General features: G+C 36.6%; 2 protein-coding genes across 4 annotated transcripts; one reads left to right on the top strand and one right to left on the bottom strand.

The window, feature by feature from the left end:
• The first annotated feature begins 4,840 nt into the window (after positions 1–4,840).
• On the top strand, positions 4,841–7,890 carry LOC113057918 (uncharacterized). Its single transcript, XM_026225518.1, has 7 exons — positions 4,841–5,310; positions 5,718–6,388; positions 6,490–6,535; positions 6,621–6,712; positions 6,946–7,056; positions 7,132–7,408; positions 7,495–7,890. The coding sequence occupies exons 1-7, from the start codon at positions 5,269–5,271 to the stop codon at positions 7,696–7,698; spliced, it is 1,443 nt and encodes a 480-aa protein (XP_026081303.1). The 5' UTR covers positions 4,841–5,268; the 3' UTR covers positions 7,699–7,890.
• A 76-nt stretch (positions 7,891–7,966) lies between these two features.
• Positions 7,967–13,621, bottom strand: LOC113057917 (uncharacterized). Of its 3 annotated transcripts, none has more exons than XM_026225516.1 (15): positions 13,214–13,621; positions 11,902–12,074; positions 11,452–11,683; positions 11,256–11,331; positions 10,892–11,169; positions 10,625–10,690; positions 10,448–10,535; positions 10,231–10,324; positions 9,939–10,144; positions 9,747–9,840; positions 9,497–9,659; positions 9,271–9,368; positions 8,926–9,070; positions 8,716–8,842; positions 7,967–8,585 (listed from the first exon to the last, which is right to left on the bottom strand). In XM_026225516.1, the coding sequence occupies exons 1-15, from the start codon at positions 13,253–13,255 to the stop codon at positions 8,278–8,280; spliced, it is 2,190 nt and encodes a 729-aa protein (XP_026081301.1). In that variant the 5' UTR covers positions 13,256–13,621; the 3' UTR covers positions 7,967–8,277. The 3 variants fall into 3 exon arrangements, with proteins under 3 accessions (XP_026081301.1, XP_026081300.1, XP_026081302.1); XM_026225515.1 differs by having other exon boundaries at positions 11,902–12,077; XM_026225517.1 differs by lacking the exon at positions 11,902–12,074 and having other exon boundaries at positions 7,968–8,585; positions 13,214–13,620.
• Between the last annotated feature and the right edge of the window lie 3,540 nt (positions 13,622–17,161).

Here is a 17,161-nt window from a genome sequence, read left to right on the forward strand (position 1 = left end):
AGTAGTAAAATGGGTACAACACATCATACCTTTGAAAGTGAAAGCGACTTTGATATTAATTGGGGCAATAATTTTAATTTGTTTGTTTATCTAGAGCATGAGCAACAACCAAATCATTCTATTTGTTTTGAGGAGATTTTGCTAATTATAATAATTTGCATGAGTAAGTTTCTCAGTTTTCAGTCTGTGATGAACAGTACTGAATATTTTTCACTAAGCATTGCTTCACAGTTTTTCTTTTGATGCAGTTCAGATTCTACAAGCCATCACCAGTAGAATTATGCAGTTGTTCTGAGCAGAAGTTGCTCATCTTTGACCCTGTCCTGTCTGCTCACTTGGGGCTGATGGATAATAAGGAGAGCTCCTCCACAGAGAGGCAGTATTGCTCTGAGCAGTGCTGGTGAGAGGACACCTTTCACTGTCAGACTGATGGGGAAGTCAGTTGACTCTGTTAAGCCCCACATCTATTGCAACTGTACTGAGAACAAATCAAGAAAATCTTACATGTTGGTAGATTAAAAAAATTAGTATTCTGGGTAAATTTTATTCATTTTTGTGTTGTAATGTGTTCATTAATTAATTATTGGCAAAATAGATTAAACGGATTGGAGTTTGAAGGGTTATACTATCGGTGAAAATGTCATGCATGCACACTTTCCAGATGAGTGATTTCAAAGAGGTTTACATTCCATCTGTGTTATTAGATTGTCACTCCTCTCTCAGAAATCAGGAAATCATTTACAGGTTGACCACAGTCTTGAATCTCAAGCTTACAAGCTCTCCGACTTGAGTCCAGCATATGGTACCCACTCTGATCAAACCTGAATAAAAAAAATGTAAATAATTTTGTATAAAATTTTTCCACATCAAAGAAATTTTTTATAGATAATGAACCTTGATTTTAGCCTACACACACTTTAAGATTAAATCTGTGCGTATGTTTTGTAAATGAGGTCCATGATTTGTCCCTCTTTGGTCCTTCAGCACTCGAGCTGCATGAATTTAAACCTGATGATCATATTCTTCAGCATGATTTCAGATCATTTAAAGAGTATCTGGTGCTTTTATGGAAGCAAGAACATCTGACTGTCTGTACAAAGAATCACATTATCATAGTCACAAAATTAATTATTTGATTAACGATCTAGAAATAGAACTGAATCTTAAATAGGATATTTAATTTTACCTGTTTCTTTGTTTCGGATGTTCCAAGGTCCTAAAATTTACTCTTAAAGGTTTAATGAAAAGAATCACAGCTTTTCAGCGTGGTGTCAGACGTTTGGAGCTCACTGTACTTCTAAACATATGGTGGTCTCCACCTGCACTAACTGTGCAGCAGGAAGGTGACCATGTGTCTGTGTTTGCTTTAGCTGGAAGGCAGTCATTATGGCACAGATAACAGCGTCTTAAGTGTTCCATTCTTCAAAGGACATGTCTCATCAGACGCCTCTACATACGTCTGCTGCGCAGAGATCAACGCTATCTACAACATAAAGGAGAGTGTCAAATCCCTTCTTCTGGAAATAACCTGAGTTATGTTTAATAGTGGAGAAAGTCTTTAAAGTCACTGGAGTAAAAGACTGGGGAAGGGATGGCATCAATTCAGCCATTTCAGCAAGTATATTCAATAATGACACATTTTATTAGTCAGCATCAATATATCTCTACGTTCACAAATTTTAGATAGAACTACCTCTATTTTAAATGTGATGCACATTATATAAATGCATGCCTCTCTTGCTTCTCTGAGCTTCTTCTTGACCTGAAGCCTGGACAAGTCAAACAGGAATAAAAGCGGACATAATTGCTCATACAATCCATTTACAGAGGGCAAAAGGCTAATCATAAAAAAAAAAATTGAACTTATGAAAACTGTCTTTGTTAAAATAATTTGAACACAACAGAAAGATGTTCTGGTGCCAATGATTAATCAATTATTTAGGGAAAATCGTGGCCTAGTGGATAGAGTTTGATTCCTAACCCTAGGTTTGTGGGTTCAAATCTCGGGCTGGCAATAACACGACTTAGGTGTCCTTGAGCAAGGCATCGAACCCCCAACTGCTCCCCGGTCGCCGCAGCATAAATGGCTGCCCACTGCTCCGGGTGTGTGTGTTCACTGCTCTGCGTGTGTGTGCACTTTGGATGGGTTAAATGCAGAGGACGAGTTCTGAGTATGGGTCACCATACCTGGCTGAATGTCCTTTCATTTTCGGAATTCTATACTCCACATTTGCACTTTAATCTTGTGTCATAATCATTCACTTTCTATATTATTTTAAGGCACCAAAACTGTGTATTAATAATAGTTTTAAGTGAGCCTTTGTTAAGTGGCACATCCATATCTTTAGTCCATTACTAGGTCTCTATAGTTGTAAGCATGTGCTTTATGAAGTGTTTATGAAACTCTTTATTCAGTATCCCTCTCAGACACTGAATCGAGCCAGTAATCCAAACCCCAGCTAATTGGAGTGTGACTTTAGGTCAGGCTTTCAGAGGCGACCTGGACTTAGATTCCCCTGGAGCAACATGGATGCTCTCCATTTCAACCTTAATTTGGACATCAATGTGGGGGATCTGCACAGATCTTCAACATGAAAGCAAAGGGAAATTGATTTTCTGGAGCCTGGTCTCCATGAGCTGAATATTTGAATTCCCTCAATCTCTTCAACTGCTCAAGGCTTTGGAAGATTCCCAGTTCCTTATCGATGTTTCAGCTAACTCATTGGTTTTTCATTGGAAAACATCAAGGTCATGTTGTGAAGAACTGTCAAAGAAGATTAAAGATAAAAAAAGTTTTTTTTATCTGAATACACACTGTAAATTGCAGTCTAACGTTGTGTTTGCCCTCATCCTGACACAGTTAAGGAAGAAGAGCTCTAATGAGCTGGTGCTATATTGAACAACAGTGCCTCACCTCTTCAACACGGAGCAGGAGGCTAAAGCAGACCTCATTCCCTTAACAAAATGATGTTCCTATGCTATTAATATGCCAGAGGATTGGAAGAAGTCCTGTTATTGTTAGTAGCGTCCTGATTTATTTATTTATTTATTCATTTGCATGATTGAATTAATTGTAGGCAAGATATTTCAAAAACACAGGCCTAACTGTCCTGTTAAACTTGGGACAAAGTATTTAAATGTAATGTATCAATCAATCAATCAATCAGACTGTATCTATTTATCTACTGTATCTAGCAAAGACATCCCCTTTTGCACTAACAGAGTGTAATATTGCAATCTAGCTTAGACTGAAAATCATTTTCTCTCATAACACTGATGCCATTCATCAATTAATTCATGATCATATTCTGTGTTTATTATGTTATCAGCGAGAATAAAAATGCCCTCCAAATGCCTTTTTCTGCAATATGGATCTTGCATCGTTGATTTTTACTTGCCATAAGTGGAACCCGAGGCCTTTAGGTTGAGTTCAGGCGATCCGTGTTTGCCTGATTGTGCCAAATACACTGATCAAAGATATTTAATATAAGAAAGAAATGCAGTATAGCATAAATATTGAATGTGGGTAAGTCCATTCATACATCCCTGTATTCTGTGTTTTATAATCTCTTAATTCTTTGAAAATGCCATATATGCTATACATTATCTTGATGTCAAGGTTGATTTGTATTATGTGAACGTGAGTACGACATCTGGAAGTTCATATAGGTAAACATAGGCACAGAGTAGTTGGCTCAGGCAACAGTAAAGGTCAGATGTTTCCAGAAACTTAGACAAAAAAAGGGTGACAATATTCCAGGAATTAGATTTCAAATCAAGAGTTCATATCCTAACCATATTTTGCATTAACTGATAAAAAGGTCACAAGTTAATCTAGCAGAAATTATGCTAAATGTAATGGTGTTACACCACTGGTAACACTCTACAAGAGACATTAACTAAAAATGAAACGCCTATAATATACATAACCGATATCATAAGCAAACATTATTATAGAAATAAAATATCATCAAATGTGAGGCATCATATAGAGACTTCTGGAAGCAACTTACTGCATCATAAGGGAAATGATAAGGTATTATTTGGACTGAAAATGTATACTTTACAGTAGACGTACCAACTTGTTTTATTCGAGAATCTTTTTTTTTTTTTTACCATCACTGAATCTATCTACAGTAAATATAGTAATTTATACCTGCAAAACTATTTTTAAAGCTAAATCCGGTAGAAATAGGTTATCATTTTTTATTGTGTAGGTAAATTGTTCTCCCAAAAATCCATAATTCTTACAGTACTTTACAGGACTGGTGCTCATTGTCCATTAAATCTTTTCCTCATTTTCTTTTCTTGTTTTCTTCTTTTCATGTTTTATTTGGTATAAATATCACTGCCTAATATCATAATCTTCCCAGAACTAAAAAAAGATGACTATTATTAGTGCTCAAGAATACAGTATATTACAATATAAAACACATTTTATGCAGTTGACAGAATAATCATTTTAAATAGCATGTCATTTTCATACCCAGTAAAGACAGGAATGCAATAGTTACAAGTCAACAAGCAAGACTATATTTACTGTCAGTTACACACTACATCTGTCACGCAGAAACTTGAGAGCCTCCCGAATGCATGTTGACCATTTTCATCCTTATTATTATCACTTACTGTAAATAACTGTTCTCTGAAGTGACAGACAGAGACTGTGAGTGCTGCCGTGTGATACGTGCTCATGATTACGCAATGGAAGAGACATTTTCCTCCAGCTATAATGACAATCTGTAGTGAGAGTAGTGAAGTGACAGGAAGGACCAGTTTATGGGATTAGAATCCCGCCAAATGTATTGCAGTCACAGATCGAAAAATAATAAGCATAAATTAAAAAAATAAAAACACGTGTAAAATAATAACGCACAAAACCGAAAAACGAATGAATTTTTTTTTAAATAACAAACAACGCGGTGATGGATCTAAAAATAATAAGTGTGAATCAAAAATGTAAACACATTTAAAATTATATTGCACAAAACTGAAACATGTGTTAAAAAAATTCCAAATCGCAAACAAAATCAGGTTTCCTGCTCACGTGTTATTTTTTTGTGTGCTTGTGGTCTTTCCCCCTTTGCTCTTGTTTCCACGTTCTGCGCTTGCGTTTCTAAAAGTTGCAGTTAGAGTTTCATGTAAATCAGGGCGGGCTTCAGTGTCACTATTGGCCAACAAGTTCTAGATTGACAGCTTCTCCTCTAGCCAATCAGTCCAAGGGGGAGTTGACGTCACTCCAATGCGACTCATGGCTGCTGTGAGAGGATGGATAACCAGCGTCAGCAGGCAAATGCCAGACAATCTCAGGTAATTAGCATAAATATTTTGTGTGTATATATATATATATATATATATAGGTGCGTGATTTCACATAGAGCAGCGGTTACTACACAGAGCCATTGTTTACTGAGAAGATGCGCAAATAAACGCTGAAAATGAATGTGGATTGGCGCATCTTCTCAGTTAACAATGGCTCTGTGTAGTAACAGCTGCTCTATGTGAAATCACGCACCTGATGGAATTAACCGCTGATTAGAAAACCGGCTTTACTGACGAGATGCACATAATGATCGGCCAATTGTGATCGGAGCACCCCTAATATATATATATATAGTGTGTGAATTATGACAGTTTTGTGGATTTCGGTTTAGGTGCAACGAATGAATTGATTGCTTGAATTTATGTTGATAGTTTTATATTTCATTTATTCACAGGCAGTCTCAAGGTTGCTTTTAGAGAGACTCTTGTCACGACTACAGGAGGCTTTGCAGCGCTTGCCATTAGACCTGGATTATTTATATTTTATTTGCACAAATGGTTTGGTTTTGATCACTTCACATACAAGTCGTGAACATGTACCTCAAGAAGTAATGCAGTGTCTTTCAAACCTATGTTCTGTTCTTGTGAATCGCCTGGACACAAGACGTACCTCTTTAGTGATTTTGAATGAAATTGCTGGACTAATGGGACGTCCCAAAATCATTGTATCTGAGCAGCACATCAGACGATTGATTGAAATTGGTCTGACTGTACCTTGCATTTCAAAACTGCTTGGCGTGTCAACACGAACCATAGAACGCAGAATGCAAGAGTTTGGTATAACAGTGAGAGGAACATACAGTCAATTGACTGATGAAGAGTTAGACAATCTTGTGGTTGCAATCAAAACAACATCACCACATTCAGGCTACAGAATGATGAGAGGACACTTGAAAGCTCTTGGTCATCGAGTCCAGTGGAGCAGAGTCTTCAACTCTATGAATAGAGTTGATTCAGCTGGAGTCCTTGCTAGAATGTCACAACTTGGACATGTTGTGAGGAGATCATATTCAGTTCAGGCCCCTCTGTCCCTCATGCATTTGGACACCAACCACAAGCTGATCAGGTAGGTTAAATTATTTTTATACAAGTCACTTGTTGTACAGTAAGATATCTTATGTTATTAAAGGTCCCTGTGTGCATAAATGTTTTTCCTTTTGAATTCAGATATGGCTTTGTAATATTTGGGGGCATAGATGGCTACTCAAGAAAGGTTAGTGGTGTGACTCCTGTATGTGTGATACAATCATGGAATAATTGTGTAAAATGCCAATAACTTCCCTAAATTATTTTATGAGGTCATGTATCTGGGGGCTGCAACCAACAACAAAGCAGAGACTGCACTAGGTTTCTTCCTTGAGGCAGTAGAAAAGCATGGAGTTCCTTCACGGTATGTACATTTGAGTACATCCTACCTATCCATCCATGTTTCTATATATACAGAATGACTGACTGACTGAATGGTCTTAAAACCCTCACCAAGCATTTTAAATGGCTTCAAACTTAAAGATATAACAATTTACTTTCTGGCTAGGCTCAGGCTTTCTCAAGCCAACCCCATAAGATGTTTTGTCCAACCTTACTATGTAGTGTTAATGTTAAATTTACTGTCTTAATGTGTAGGGTAAGAGCAGACCAAGGTGTAGAAAATGTGGACATTGCAAGGTGGATGTTCACTGTTCAGGGCTGTGGCAGGGGAAGTTTCATTTCGGGGAAGAGCGTTCATAATCAAAGGTAATTTCTTGTTACTTTAGTGTTTTTGAATCATAAATGATTAAGAAATAAGGTTGTTTTGTCTCTTACATTTAGGGTCGAACGGCTGTGGAAAGATGTGTGGATGTCGGTTTCAAACTTGTATTATGATGTTCTACATAATTTGGAAGAGAGTGGCACTCTTGACCCATCAAACACCATTCACCTCTTCTGTGCACATTATGTTTTTCTTCCACGCCTCCAAAGAGACCTAGATACATTCACTGAGGCATGGAATGACCATTCCATCCGTACAGAGCAAAATCTGTCCCCCAATCAGCTGTGGGAAATAGGACTCGCACAGAATACAGTCAATGTTTCCTGTAATGTGGAGGTATGATTGTAAAAAAAAAAAAAAAAAAAAAAGCACAATATGTTTTGTCTATACTGTATTATTATTATTTTTTTTTTTTTAAACAGGACCTCAACATTTTGGTGCAAGATGGAATTTACCCCCAGGAGGAGCAGAACACTGGAGTAGTGGTCCCTCAGGTGGAGTGTCTGCTCTCAGAGTATGAAATGGCTCGACTCAGGACAACCATTAGTCCAGTCTCACAGTCCAGAGACTTTGGCCAAGATATTTACTTATCAGTGTTACGTTTTGTGCAGCTGCTTCTTGAATAACACTTTGGAGCTCAAAACATCAGACTGTAAGTTACGTAAAAGAAAATCCTGTAATGGTATCATTAAACTATTGTGAAACTAATCAGTGCTTCCCACACAGAGATTAAACAAAAAAAATGAAATCTATATGACTAATGTGGTAAATGTGACATAACACTTTTGGCATAAAAATAAAAACAATTCCTTTTAAAAGTTTTTTTTATTATTATTGTAATCAACATTGTCAAATACCTACTGTAGTTGCAAACCTTTACACCAAGGCTCTCTTGGAAAACATGAACTTATAAATGAAATGCAACATCAGTACCTTAAATCAGATATAAAATCAGTTAAGGAAAGCTCTACAACAGAGCGGCTTGATTTGAACTGCAGATGCAAGTTATATATCTTAAATCAGATATAAACTACAGAAACCGCACTCATTTCAGAAAAGAAAGTGCAACTTAAGTATCTTAATGTAGGTCTAAAAGTACTGCAGACATCCACCAGTTGATGTAGGAAATATGTTAACCAACTGTAACACTTAAAGCTATGGTTTAAGAGATTAACTCAAATCCAGCACTATATTGTGGGTGATATTTAAACCCTGCTAAATGCTCCCCCTGATTTTATGGCTTGTACAATGATGAATTTAAAGTCTTCGTATGTTGTCATGTGTGCTACTGGAAAGGTAACCGTATTAGTGCAAGCACTCACTATTGGGAAGCATATGGTGTGCTGTGGCATTCTGACTTTACAGTCATGATCAAATTTGAAAACTATCTGAAAAGCCTTCTGTTCCGAAATCAGTAGTGGCTTATGTCCCTGGCCTGTAATCCATTGCATGACTCTAGGGACAGTGAGGTAGGATGGCTCAGTTTCCACTTCTGCTGCATCTTCAGCACTCTCTATAGTTTTGTGTAAAGAAAAACAAGAAAGTCATATCTTGGACAAACTGAGAGTGAGTAGTGTTATTGAATTTTAATTTTGGGTAAACAATCCCATTGATAATAAAGTACAATACAACGTAAAGCCCACCTCCACATTCAATTTCTTGAAGGAAGTCCTGAAAGTAGTTTATGATTTTACTCTCTACCGAAGCCCTTGAAGTTCCTCTCTCACTCATTTCAGGAGCAACATTGCTGAGAATATAGTCTGCATCTGGCTGGAAAAATAACAAATTGTCAGTAGAACAGCAAATTGATGTTTCCTTAAAAAAAACAATGTTGTTACAAACATTTAACTTACTGTACAGTCCTGCCCAGGAACAAACAGACTCTTGCAAAGACTTGGATGCTCCTTGAGTATGTCCAGCAATCCATACAGCTGAAGGCCTTTGCGCAAGTCTCCAAGCATTGGTATAACTCGAAATGTTGCATGGAGAACAATTGCTCTTGTGGAGAAAAACAAAAGTAACAAATTAGAAAAACTGTAGATCTAGTAATACAGCATAAGTTTGTTTCAAGATGTAAGTTAAACAGTTATGGTTAATAAGTAAAATTTAATTTGACTAAATGTAACATTATACAGTCTTCCAAATTCTATCCTTCATAACACAGTCTGCTTAAAAGGCAAAGTATTTTCCATATTTACCTAATTACGGCATCTTTTTGTTCTATGTTGAGTGCTCCTGTGTATCCACAGCTGATAATTTCATCTGTAAATTCAGTCAGATCAGTTGCCTCTTCAACCTTAAGAAAAACAGTCAGTGACAAACAGGATGACAAATTAACTCAATGTGATTACTTTGTGGTAATATGCAAACCAACAATGTAATATACTGCTGGCAGCTATTAGGCAGTATTCAGAGTGAAGTTACCTTTGTGATCAATAGGGAGTATTCAACATCATCTACATCATCCTTACAAATTCTGCTGACATCAACTTCCCCAGTGGTGAGGTAAAAGTAGCACCACTCCCTCATAAAACATGGGGCTGGGCCACCTTGAGCTAGACTGACAGCAAAGATCTCGCCAGCAGTCCTATTATTTCAAAGTGAGGTTTTAACAAGCACTCAGTAATTGCCTTTACACATGTAATAAAAAAAATTGAGCTTCAACAACACAAACCTGAAGAGACCATTGTCAAGGTCACTGTTGGAGTACTGTGGACTCTTTGCTCTCTGACCCAAGAAGAGGCGTTTTTCAATACCACTGATCATTTCTTTGAATAACATTGAGAAAAAGCAGAGTGTGAATTACACAGATAAATGTTTATTTATTTTTGGTACAGCTTTTCCACTTTTATTATTCTTAACTTGCCTGTAAGAAACTCCTTTCTTAAAGCACCAGAGTCGACTCCAGCTTCCCCAATAAAGGTTATTTTTAGCTGGTTGGCTGGGTTTCCTTTTTTTTGTCTTTGCCACTGCTTGAGCCCCCTCTCTAGGAGATTGTCCCGTGAAACACAAATGCGGAATTGATTTTCTGCATTAACTCGGCCAGCAAGCAGCTCCAGAAGATCATCTAGACTGTAGCAGGAGATGATGAGATGGTGAACACCATTTACATTTACACTTTATTTAACTTTTTAGACTGTACTATATGAACATTTTACCATAATACTTGTGGAGAGCTTGAATTGCCTGTTGTATCATCAGCAATACCAGAATCATCATTGCGCATAAAAGAACTGTGATCTGGAGACTCCACTGTAATTGGAAAGAGAATACGGTTTCATTTTACAGTGGAACATGTGACATTAAAGCACTTGGGGTTGATTTATAACACATTTGTTTCCTAGAACTATGTTTCCTAAAGTTTGTGTTACTCACAAAGATTTTGTTCTCCACACAGGCTGGCATGTAGTTCAAGACTGTCCACAGGAAACTTCAGTTGACATATTGGGCATGGTAAAACAGACTACAAACAAGAACATGTTAAACGATATAATAGTAACGTGGATTAGAGAAAATTTTGATTAGGGCTGGAGAATTTTAATGCCACATTACCTCAGATGGAAAATTTTCTTGTGTTATCTCATCCAAATTGCTTTCTGAGACGAACTGAACTTCTGTCTGCTCCAAAAACAAATAAATAAAAACTGTATCATACAAAGTACTTCATCATAAGTATGTGATTAGCAATCTGTTGACATAAACTAAAATCATTTATCCTTTTGTATGTCTGTATAATAAATCAATATGGAATGTTACATTATTCAAAATAAAAATAATCTTTTTGGGTACTAAACTAATTAGAAAGCATCAATCCATTACCTCTTCATTTGAGGATGCGGAATCACTTGACTTGCAAACCTGAATGTGGAGAGCCAACACTTGCAGGGGCATGCTTTTGTTGCACATTTGGCAAGTAGCCTTTGGCATTTTTTTGAATTCTCTGGCATCATTAGGGAGAGGATTAAGGTCCAGCTCCTCTTGTAGAGGAACTACATACAGCATTGTCTTTCCAGATGCGGAGGCAGATTTAATCTGGGATCCAGTGTAACCTTCCGAGTCTGGAGGAATAACATTCAGCCGTCTTGTACCACTCCCCCCTATAAACAAAGACAAAATTAACAAGACAAATGTTTTTATAACCCAAAACATACTGACTCAAGTGGTAATAAAAATATAAAGTCACCAGTAGCCTTATAAAGCATCCATCCTCCACTCAGACCCTCCATTTTCGGGAATGCTTCATACAGTATGCTGGAAAGCTATTGTGAAATGCAAAGAAACTCACTAAATTAGAATTTTTAATTCTATTTCCTGTACTTATGACTCTACTATAAATGTACTTTTTCCAGTTGTACAAAAAGACAAATACACTACCATACCTCTGAATGTGTTATGTCCATTGTAATTGAGATTGTCCTTTTGCCAAACCCTGCTTGAACAAGCTTGAGCTCGTGTGCAGGTGAAGGGGTAGTCTCAGAATTTTTATCCAAAAGATATACATTTAAATCAAAAGGTTTAAATGCTTTTGCATTCTTGGTATGTGTTCTGGATGCTACATTTATTCTTTTTTTCCCGCAGATTGCATGTCTTCGGAACATGCTTGGAAAGGCCCTACAAGAAAAGAAAAATTTTATCATTTATATATTTTTTTTATATAAAATGAATGTCTGTAGGTATACAGTAATAAAAAAACGAAGTTTGTTTAACTTAAAAAAATGTCAAATCTAATAGTGTAGGGGTTTAACTATGTAAATGACAGAGTGCCTGCAAATAAAACATTTTAACTATTAGATTGGTTATCCATGCACTGTTTGGCCAACAACATGCACCTGGCCATGTCCTGATCAATGGTGGTATTTGTCTGTCTTTCTGGTAAGACTGCCTGCTGCCCCTGACCCTGCACTTGAACTTGAGGACGTGGTGTTACAGGACTCTGATTAAGAGTCTGTGTTAGCACAGAGATGAGGCTCTGTGCTGCACTAAGCACATCCAGGTATTCGGTCTGCTAAACACAAAGTTTACATTAAGAGTTAATGCGAGCATAATGAGAAACAATGAGAAAACCTTTATATTATGCATTCAGAATATATTCAGAACGCTTCACTCTTGATAATGTTGTCATTGTTTGATTGGTATACAGCAGAGCGGACTATATATATATATATATATATATATATATATATATATATATATATATATATATATATATATATTATACTGAAAGGTCTTTGTACTTATGTAAAGGTGATATTATTTAGGGTTTTACATTTGCTAAAGATAAAAAAACTATTATCAATTAATCACAGTAGGGTACTAATCATATATTGGTGAGGTTAAATATATGTGAACATTTTTAACTAAAGACTGTGACAAATGAGGGAAAAATGTTTCTGACCACTTTATGAATCCACTGTATATAGGCCTACATTTCTAGCATTTAGTTGGCATTCTTACTGATGTTCTGTCCTCTATTTCTAATATAAACGGTTAGCAGCCATACTTCTCAAAGCTATTGGAACTGCTTTATTGATGTGATGAAGATAGATAATTAGATACTGATTTCTTTGCACTATAGTGGAATAGTCCCTAAATAAGGTAACAATTTGCTATCCCAGTGAGTTAGGATCAATGCATAAAATCATAATAATCTTAAGGGAATCTATGATCTCGAGGCTACACCGTTACAGATAGCAAAATCGTGCATTTTAAGATATACAGTCATAGACTTAAATACTGCCCGCACGAAAAAAAAAAAGCACGTGATATTTAATGCTCATCTGATCAGTAAAGCCGGTTCTGTAATCAGCGGTAGATCTCCATCACCTGCACACTTTCATATGGAGCAGCATAACGTCTCTGTGTAGTAAATACTGCTCCATGTGAAAGCGTTCAGGTGATGGAGATCTACCGCTGATTACAGAACCGGCTTTACTGATCAGATGAGCATTAAATATCGTTATCGTGTAACGTTAGGCCTACTGCCTAAAATATAAAGTATTGCTTACTAAGCCAAACAAACAAGACACGTGTTAACAGGCTAGATATCGACCTACTCAGACTACATTGAACTTGGAGAAAATATCATAACACACAAAGGGAATGTTTCTGTCACCCACTAACAAAATATTTATGGCTAATTACCTGAGATTGTCTGGCATTTGCCTGCTGACGCTGGTTATCCATCCTCTTACAGCAGCCATGAGTCGCATTGGAGTGACGTCAACTCCCCCTTGGACTGATTGGCTAGAGGAGAAGCTGTCAATCTAGAACTTGTTGGCCAATAGTGACACTGAAGCCCGCCCTGATTTACATGAAACTCTAACTGCAACTTTTAGAAACGCAAGCGCAGAACGTGGAAACAAGAGCAAAGGGGGAAAGACCACAAGCACACAAAAAAATAACACGTGAGCAGGAAACCGGATTTTGTTTGCGATTTGGAATTTTTTTAACACATGTTTCAGTTTTGTGCAATATAATTTTAAATGTGTTTACATTTTTGATTCACACTTATTATTTTTAGATCCATCACCGCGTTGTTTGTTATTTAAAAAATAAATCATTTGTTTTTCGGTTTTGTGCGTTATTATTTTACACGTGTTTTTATTTTTTTAATTTATGCTTATTATTTTTCGATCTGTGACTGCAATACATTTGGCGGGATTCTAATCCCATACCAGTTCAATGTATTTTTACCAGCAGGGGCGCTCAGCCGAGGTGAACAGCACCACGCTGGGTGACATGAGAGCTGCAGACGGCTCATTGTGAAGGTTACCAGAAGCTTTTCCAGCTCTTCATAGCTTCTGGATCAGATTGCCTCAGTCTGTTTGTTAACAACCAAACACAGGACAAATGGAGCAGCCGCACACTGCCAGGCAACATCAGCAAGGAAACTGCAAGAGTGAATAGAGATCTTTAGAATAGAAGCCACCCACTTCTCAGCCTACACAGCACTGCTCTTTAACTTCGAAAATGTCCTTATAGAGAACTGTGGGAGAAACACATGGAACGAGACCAAAAGCATCGTCAATGCATATGTGAGATTAGCAACCCTCTTTCTTGAGGGATCAGACAGACTGTTTCGATGCAGGATCCGCCAGCATTTATTTCCGTGTCATTTGGCGCTCTTTGTTTTCTTTAGCAGGGGAAAGATACATAATACAGATGCACATTTATCTGGGCTGTGAGCTGACAACTAGATAACTAGCACTTGTGCTGTGTCATAGCTCAATATTATAGAGTTGAACCCGAGGCTTGATCTTGACCAGGTATTGATTCATTTCTGTCTGAGACTGTAGCTGCTGAATATGTCTGAATATCAAGTTATCAAGACCAAAAAGGGATTATTTTGAAGATTAATTGTTAAAGGAATAGTTCCCAAATAATGACAGAATTGTAATTTTTAGGTGAACTGTTTCTTTAAAACAATATTATCTGACATTTATTTGAAAGGTTTAGTCATATTTCCATATATATATATATATTCACATTTTCAGTTTAAATATATACACACTACCATTTGACAGTTTGGGGGCAGTAAGATATTAATTATTAACCATAAGATATATTTATATTTATATTATTTATATAATTATTTATATTTTCATATAATAATTTCTGAAAGATCCTGAAGACTGGAGTACTGATGCTGAAAATACAGCTATCCCATCAAAATAATAAATTACATTTGAAAATATATTAAAACAGACAACACATTTTAAATTGTTAATTGTTAATAATATTTCACAGAATAAATAAATCGTCCTCACCCCAAACTCTTGCATGGTAGTGCATTTATTTAGAAATATTTATATATGCTTATGTATTGACACCTTTGGCAATTTGAACCTTATTTATACCCTATTTATGCAGTGCATGCTGAAAACTTATGCATCATGTGTAAATATACACGATGTTTGTGTAAAACAGATACAGATAATCCCAGAAAATTTGTGTGAGAGTGTGGCACCATGTAGCTAGTAACATACAGTAAATTTACAGTAAATAATGACTTTACAACAGCATTGATTACTTCAAAAACTTCAAAAACGTGCTTTTCAGGAAGACTGTCAGGAATAAACCAAAGTTTATGTACATTGTAAGGAATGAAAGTTGACAGGCTTCCTTAGGGCAAGGTTAGCATGAAGGAATCAGCTCTGAGGCGGCGAGGGCAGACTGAAGCACAGAGATAATACACTGCCGAGCAGAGGCTGGATTTACAGACGAGGGGGACCGGAGCGATAAGAAGTGAGATGTGTGGGTGCAGGGGTACTGGTTACAATAGTCAGCAGAACCGTGAGTGAAGTGAATGTGTTTAAATTGGATTTTAGATGGGTCAGAGGGTTAACAGAGCACAGGAGATCAGGGATGTACCATAAGGAGAGTTGAGAAGAGAAGTACTGTATAGTCATGTGAACAAGAGACTGGGTCATTAGAGGTTGACTCAACTCACTGATGTCCGTAACAATATATTTGGAAATTAGATTCAGCCATTTGAAAAATATCTTTAACACTGAGTGATGAATGAACCAGGTCAGAAAAATGCTCTTCATAATAATGAGCTTTATTTGTTCTATCATCTGTTGCAGTTGTCATGGGCAGTGTTGGGAGTAATAGGAAGTCTGAGTCATCTAAATGAACCAGATGCACATGGCATTTTACTTCTTTTTTTTTAATAAAACCTTGTTTACAATATGCTGGGATCATAAAATGCATTAATGCTGGAATGCATTAAACCAGGCAATGTGTGTTTGTGTTTATTTGTGTGCTTGTTCGTTTGTTTCCAGCACATATCTAATTAATGTGAATCACATTAGTATAATAGATTATCATCCATTTGCATTATATATATATATATAAGGGCTGTCAAAAAGAGCGCGTTAACGACGTTAATTAGTTGTTTGTCGTTAATTACGTCCAATTTTTTACCCGCATTTCACGCATGCGCAGTGTGACAAATTATTTAGGTCAGGAAAAGTCTCGTCGATCTCTGAATTCTCAAGATAGTAAAAAACAGTGGCGAGCGTCGCGACGAAAACACAAAAGAAGCTTAAGGTTTTACCCGAGTTACTCTCAAATGTATTCATGCCAAGCTCGATAAACAGAGACGACTTTGGTAGTTGATACGCTGGAGCTTCTTCCTGTTATAGCGTCCTGTGTTTCACACTGCGCATGCGCAGAACGCCTACATGCAATACAGCGAAAATTACAGCTGTTTGGAAAAGCATATGCATTTTTACTTGGTTTTACTGGCACTTGAAGCCTTCAGAACGTGAAAATATAGATCCTAAAGTATTGTGGCAGAGCAAATGAACACCTCCCAAAAACGAGAGTGCCCAGAGTGCAGAGGGCGCATGTTTGTGTTTCTGAGTTCATTCTTTCGAGTTTCTCTATGCATAATTTCATAGATATGTGGCTATATTTAACAACGGGTTCACCTAAAACTCTTACACTATCTGTAGTTAAATGGCATGGTTTGATATAGTGCTCAGGTAAATTTGATCTAAGTAAATGTTAAACTTTTGAAATTCAGAAAAAAAGAACCACATATTGATGAATCAATACATGAAAATTATATATATATATATATAAGTATCTCATGTGGTACTTTGTGAGTGCGAAACCATTTAAATGATAAGTGAGAAAGAAATCAAATAAAGATATTTTAACACTTATATGCATAGTGGACAGTATGTGTACATGCAATTATTAGGGTACTTATAACAATATCATGTACTGTTTTTATTCATTTTTCATGCATCTAATTATTTATTTTACATTGTTCAAATCACCTACTTGAAGGATGTCATGAAGATTAAGGCTAAAAAGCTGATCTGTGATCAAGTCTAAAATGGGTCAAGGAATGGTTAACCATAATATCAAGGCAAAAAGCCAATATCTGGCGCAGAGCATAGCATGACATATCAACATCTTTGCATAAAACTATGGTGGGATATGGTTTTTTCATGTCTTACTGAGTGAATACTAAATTTAGTGTTATCTCTTCTAAAGCATTGAAGTGATGGTTTTTCAAACAGATAATGTAGAAATTGTCAGGCCTAGAGCACCCTGCTGATGTTCATCTCTACGTAC

This window comes from Carassius auratus, chromosome 39, assembly GCF_003368295.1.
Source record: "Carassius auratus strain Wakin chromosome 39, ASM336829v1, whole genome shotgun sequence".
Lineage (NCBI taxonomy): Eukaryota > Metazoa > Chordata > Actinopteri > Cypriniformes > Cyprinidae > Carassius > Carassius auratus.

Bases quoted from the DNA above. Each gene is read 5' to 3' on its own strand.
- LOC113057917 (XM_026225515.1), bottom strand. From the start codon at position 13,255: ATGGATAACCAGCGTCAGCAGGCAAATGCCAGACAATCTCAG. The intron at 11,170-11,255 runs GTGACTTTATAT...CTTTGTTTATAG, and splicing joins GATGCTTTATAAGGCTACTG to GGGGGAGTGGTACAAGACGG. The intron at 8,843-8,925 runs GTAAGTTAAATG...TTATTTTTCCAG, and splicing joins TTCCTGGGCAGGACTGTACA to CCAGATGCAGACTATATTCT.
- LOC113057918 (XM_026225518.1), top strand. From the start codon at position 5,269: ATGGATAACCAGCGTCAGCAGGCAAATGCCAGACAATCTCAG. The intron at 6,536-6,620 runs GTTAGTGGTGTG...TTATTTTATGAG, and splicing joins TAGATGGCTACTCAAGAAAG to GTCATGTATCTGGGGGCTGC. The intron at 7,057-7,131 runs GTAATTTCTTGT...TCTTACATTTAG, and splicing joins AAGAGCGTTCATAATCAAAG to GGTCGAACGGCTGTGGAAAG.